Source organism: Pararge aegeria, chromosome 6, assembly GCF_905163445.1.
Source record: "Pararge aegeria chromosome 6, ilParAegt1.1, whole genome shotgun sequence".
Lineage (NCBI taxonomy): Eukaryota > Metazoa > Arthropoda > Insecta > Lepidoptera > Nymphalidae > Pararge > Pararge aegeria.
In genome coordinates, this window is record NC_053185.1 from 2,849,694 (window position 1) to 2,856,037 (window position 6,344).

Here is a 6,344-nt window from a genome sequence, read left to right on the forward strand (position 1 = left end):
AGGCCTTCCTAAAGTCAAAGTAAGGAACATCGTAATATGCATAGCTTCCAATGAATATGCACAACACAAAAGGTCGTAGCGAAATATTGCAAAGAAATCGCTTGTATGGACCATAAGAAACTCTTTATATAAAAGTACGTTATTAAAGCCTTTAAATTATTAAATAATAAAAAAACAAGTGACTTGTGGGGCATTTCCGTTGAAGTTCTCAAATCACTAATTGATATCGTTGCACCCGATTTAGCATTAATATTTAATAACTGTATAGATTGTGGTGTGTTTCCTGACTTAATGAAACATAGTAAAATAGTTCCTTTGTTTAAATCGGGTAGTACTTCTGACCCCACTAACTTCAGACCAATATCAGTACTGCCCACTTTTAGTAAAATTTTTGAAAAACTTATTTTAAATCAGTTATTTGCCTATTTTCATAAGTATGATTTACTCCACGTTAAACAATTTGGTTTTACACGGGGTCGCTCAACTATCGACGCTGGTGTTGAGCTAATACATAATATATTTGAAGCTTGGGATGAGTCACATGATGCACTTGGTGTGTTCTGTGATTTGTCTAAGGCGTTTGATTGTGTTGTACATGAAACGTTAGTCAGAAAACTACACCACTATGGAATTCAGGGTGTAGCTCTCGACTTGATTAGTTACTACTTGCGTGATAGGGTGCAAATGGTAGACGTTAATGGAAAGCGGTCTAATGGGTCATTTGTGAAAATTGGTGTTCCACAGGGTTCTATATTAGGACCTTTTCTATTCCTTATTTACATTAATGACCTGCCTTACCTTGTTAAGGACAATCACGGGATAGTATTGTTTGCTGATGATACATCACTTATGTTCAAAATTAAGAGACGTGAATTAGCTTTAGACGATGTAAACAACTATCTCGCTAAAGTAGTACAATGGTTTGAAGCTAATAATTTGGTTTTAAATGAAAATAAAACTAAGTGCATAAAATTCACATTACCAAATGTTAAACATGTAAAAACCACTATACTACTTAATAATGAGGAATTGAACCCGGTGGATACAACAGTATTTCTAGGAATAACGTTAGATGCTAAACTTCAATGGGGCCCTCATGTAAATAATTTATCGAACAGGCTTAGTTCTGCTGCCTATGCAGTAAAGAAGATACGCCACCTGACAGACATAGAAACTGCTAGGCTAGTCTATTTTAGTTACTTTCACAGCATTATGTCATATGGAATTTTACTATGGGGTAATGCTGCTGATATTGGCACTATTTTCGTGCTGCAGAAGAAGGCTGTTCGTGCGATCTATAAAATGGGTCCGAGAGAGTCATTGAAAGATAAATTTAAAGATGTTAAAATAATGACACTCTATAGCCAATACATATTTGAAAATTTAATGTATGTTCACAAAAATATATCAAAATATAAAAGAAAATGTGACTGCAATAATTTGAACGTTAGAAGCAAAAATAAACTTGCAGTGCAGTACACTAGACTACACAAAATAAGCAATTCATTTAAAGGAAATTGTATACAATTTTACAATAAATTACCGGTTGATATCTTGGGGATGTCACTAAAGAAGTTCAAAGTTTGTATTAAGCGAAAGCTTATAGAAAAGTCCTATTATAGTATAAAGGATTACGTAAACGATAAAAAAGCTTGGGTGTAAACAATTGCTCTAACCAGGTTGCTTCTTAAATATTTTCTAATGACAATGTGAGATGGTGATAACAAAAAGAACACCCGGCTAAGTTTGTTGTGGGCTTCTTCTTAGACCAGGGCGCGATTGGAACCCTCGTAGCTTTAGTTTTAAGTTTACGATTGTAGTTATCGCCATCACTACTCACTGCTATGTACACATTTTGTATATAATAACGCATCAAAAGTGCCATCTATGTGCCTATTTGAATAAAGATATATTTGACTTTGACTTTGAGTAGCGGTTCCTGCGGTATTACAAAAACCATTATAAACACAGACGAGGACGCGGGCAACAACTATTTGCTCTTACGTTATATTTGTTACATGGCCATTGCTTACAGTACAGTGAGAAATGTAATAGCACCATGTTTTTGGCTCAACTATTTTTTTGATTTTTTGAGAATATAATTACTATTAGATAAAACTATTGTAAAGTTGATTGAATTGTTGTAATTATGTTTTTGTTTCTGTTTTTATTTTTGTATTTTCTTTTTTTTTGTTCTCATTTTAATCTGCTATGTTAAAAACATAGTGAAATTGGTGTTAACCGTAATAATTGAATTAAAAATAAATAAAATTTGTACATTAATTTTCATTTATTGGTTCCAGTTATAATCTCAACATACAAATGGTTACTTTGTTGGCTGTTAAAGTACACCCACGAAAAGAACGAAGCGAACTTGTCCCAGGGGCTGAATAAAGTGCAAGCGAGATCCAAAGCTCAGGTCTACCGTTGGAAGACATTAACAAAAGTGTACGCGGAATACATTACACTGCTTTTCTGTTTGGAGACCATAGAAAAGAAAGAGAGGGAACTACAGCCGGTGCTAACGAAGCTCTTCTGTTTGTATGGTCTGTGGTCGTTGGATGAGAACTTGGTGGAGCTGTATCAGGGGGGTTTCGCCAAAGGGGAGGAATGCGCGAGGCTGGTGCGGGATTCGGTGCTGGAACTTTGCGGGGAGGTGAAGAACGAAATCGTCAGTGTGGCGGATGCGCTCGCGCCGACGGACTTTGTCTTGAACTCTGTGCTGGCGAAGAGTGATGGAAAGGTAAGATGTTTTTTTATATTAAAAATAAGTACTAAAGAGGAGTTTTGGAAGGACTTTATCTACACAAGGTCATTTATGATAGTGGTACTATTATTTTATATTCCTTTAGAAATTAGCCGTTGACTATAATCTCATCGCACAGGCAGGAAACAAAAGTTATATCCCAAGGCAGGGGATATAGTTAACGTGTCCACCTACTAAAGCACGGGAACATGGAATAGGAGAATTTTAACCCCGTTTATTATTTCCACTTGTTCGCCAATGCTTTGAGAGTCGATATAGCTGTGGGAGAAGATAAGTTATTATCCTTTCCCCGAAGAACTAATCATACCCATACTAGCCGCGCTGGTGGTGAAATTTACCTAGCCCCAAAGTAAGCGTAGCTTCTTGTGCTATGGGTACTAAGATGACTGATGAATATTTTTATGAATAATATACAGAAATACTTATAACACACATATAAACAACTAGATACTTAAACTCTTGGAGTCTCTGTCGGTAGGGTGATCAGAACATGTCTGGGAAGTATACAACGGGTTCCCCGGACGTCCAATAAAGCCAACGAGAGGGACATGCCGTGGTGGTTTTTAGTTCGGGTAAACGAGTCCCACATAACCTCTGTCCTGCCCAAAAAGACAGAGGTAGCCATAAAGCTTTTCCACCACAACAAAATATAAAAAAAAGGGTGATCAGAACAGACCAGAGAAAATACTGTAAACATTAATTCCCAAATTGTCCCTCCCGGAAATCGAATCCTGGACCTCCAATTAATCTATCGTGTATTTTCTGAATACCACGACAGCGGCCGTTACATAAATCTGTTCTTTAATGGCCTATCACAGGCACTATGAAACGTTCATACATATACGTTGACATAATTGTAATGGAATGGTGAAAACTTCGTTCGCCAACTGAAACCTAAAGCTACGAGGGTTCCAAACGCGTCCTGGTTTAAGCCCACAACAAACTTAGCCGGTTATTTTTTTTTGTTATCACTATCTCACAGTAAAATTTCTGCCATAGAATAAAAAACAATGTTTTGTGCTTAAGTTCTATATATATTTCGTTACAGTTGTATCAGAATCTCCAAAAGGCGTTCTTCAGTCAACCGGGAGTTTTCGAGAGAACACCTTGGTGGCGTGACGTAGTGCCTGCGTCTAAGTTGTAAGGCAAATCACACCAAAAATATATATATAATATTAAATATCAAATGGACACAAACAAATTTTAACAGTGCCAATTCTGTTGGAAACAAAGCTGGTTAAATAGCTAATACTTAAATGTCTATTTATAGCTATGTAAACATGTGTTTAGCTATTTATGTAATTTATTTTATCAATAGTTTTACTGTTGCAGTATACCGTTTTCCTATACTTGATTATTCCATTAAGTTCTAGAAGAGATCGCATCAAGCGATAGACCAACTTTGCGCATTTTTTATTATAGTTTCCAAGTTATTTACGAAGACATTAATATTTTTATATTTTGTATTTTTTTTTTTGGTATAGAGAATTTATCTAGAGAGCGATAACGTCCAACTGCCAACTGCAGTTATGAAAATTGTACAGTGCGAAAATAAATTAATCGTGTGATAAGTAAAGTTTACACAGGGGTAATGTCTTCATCTTGGGCGCCCCTAAACCTCTTGCTACACTCAGGATTCTAGATGCAACATCCTCTCACGGGACGAGATTTGTTTGCGATGGCAGGTTTTAAAACCTGGGCTTAGCTTCAAAGTAAGGCGCCCTGGTACGGGAGGGAAGCAAGTACTTGCAAGGCCAACGCCCTAACTGAAGACTTGGAAATACATTTCTAAACGCGATTAGCAAGGGTACAATTTCGATTGAACGAATTTTTGTGCTCCTCATTGCTAGAATCGAAAACCTGGTTTACGTGTCTGGTATTTTTTCATACTTGTATTTGAAAACCCTGGTACCGAATATTTCAAGTATATTTCTCCCCTAACCCTCGCTACCTTCTAGAATCCCCCGTTACGCTTGGGATTTCTGCCGGCGCCCGCTACGTCAAATTTTGCATTCCCCCTATGTTGCTATACTATTACATCATATTTTAGGGTTCCGTACTCAAAGGGTTAAACGGGGCCCATTATTAAGACTTCGCTGTCCGTCCGTCTGTCACCAAGCTGTATCTCATGAAGCGTGATAGTAAGACAATTAAAATTTTCGCAGATGATGTATCTCTGTTGTCGCTGTTACAACAAATACTAAAAATTTTATAAATATTTTAGGGGGCTCCCATACAACAGACATAATTTTTTTGCCGTTTTAATAGACAATGATACGGGACCCTTCGTGCGCGAGTCCGACTTGCACTTGTCCGGTTTTTATGCATTCAAACCGCACGGTTAATCGCTTAGTGCGTATGTATATATAGCGGTAGGGCAAGACATTGTCTGCCTAGGGCTTTTTATGCATTTATGCGCTTTGAACGATATATTTTTGATATATGCACATATGTATTTATATTTTTTTTGAACGCATTTGATAGATACCTTGTGTATTATTATGTTTTTTGTATTTTACATTTTTCTTATTGGTTTGGCAATAGTAGGTACTTTTATATCGCTTTATTGTACAGCCATCTATGTAACGAAGTCCATTTCTCGATTTTAGTAGCGCAATATAAGTGTTTTTGTGTTATGACCAAAATAACGTACAATTCATGGCAATACATTCCAAGGTTACACACGTTAAAACGATTTATGCACAACATTATTGTAGTCGAATAGTATTCATGAGATAGGTCTACTGCTTTAGCATAAACTTTAATATAATTTTTTATTGGATTCCGTACTTTTTAAGGATTATTTATTAACCATTACTTAAAGATAACTTTATCAAGGGGTACCGGGGGGGTTTGGATTAGAACTGTTTTTTTATGTCTGTTAATTTAGTCGCTGCCCCAGCATGGATTCCTAGCATTAGGCCCACGACGGCCGAGTGGCGCAGTGGGCAGCGACCCTGCTTTCTGAGTCCAAGGCCGTGGGTTCGATTCCCACAACTGGAGAGTGTTTGTGTGATGAACATGAATGTTTTTCAGTGTCTGGGTGTTTATCTGTATATTATAAGTATTTATGTGTATTATATTCATAAAAAAATAATTATCAGCTATTTCAGTACCCATAACAAACTTGCCTAATAATAAATATACTACGACAATACACACATCGCCATCTAGCCCCAAAGTAAGCGTAGCTTGTGCTATGGGTACTGAGATAGCTGATGAATATTTTTACATGAATATAATACACATAAATACTTATAATATACAGAATGTAAACAACTACAGGCCGAGAGCTTTTAGGTGTTTTAACTTAATCCTGTATATTTATTTACTGAATTTAGTTCTCTTGAGTATAATTATTTTGTTTCAAATTGGTTAAATTTATTTTCTGAATTAATGGTATTGACATTGTTGAGTCACAGAATATAAACTTAAAACGTTCTTTATCGCGGTCTATAAAGCTATCGAGCTCTGATAATGCCCAATTATGTTATTTATTTATGAAATCAATTTATATATTATGTTTACTTTCTGAATTTAGCTCCCCTGAGCATAATTTTGTCTCAAATGTTAGTCA

The 6,344-nt window shown here is 36.2% G+C and overlaps 1 protein-coding gene across 2 annotated transcripts in view; it reads left to right on the forward strand.

The window, feature by feature from the left end:
* Positions 1-4,169, forward strand: part of LOC120624437 (peroxisomal acyl-coenzyme A oxidase 3) — a 30,872-nt gene extending 26,703 nt beyond the window's left edge. For both annotated transcript variants that reach the window (XM_039890981.1, XM_039890980.1), the window contains exons 12-13: positions 2,304-2,743; positions 3,816-4,169. In XM_039890981.1, coding sequence (XP_039746915.1) covers positions 2,304-2,743; positions 3,816-3,911 — 536 coding nt within the window. In that variant the 3' untranslated portion in view covers positions 3,912-4,169. The remainder of the gene's footprint in view (positions 1-2,303; positions 2,744-3,815) is intronic.
* Positions 4,170-6,344: the final 2,175 nt, after the last annotated feature.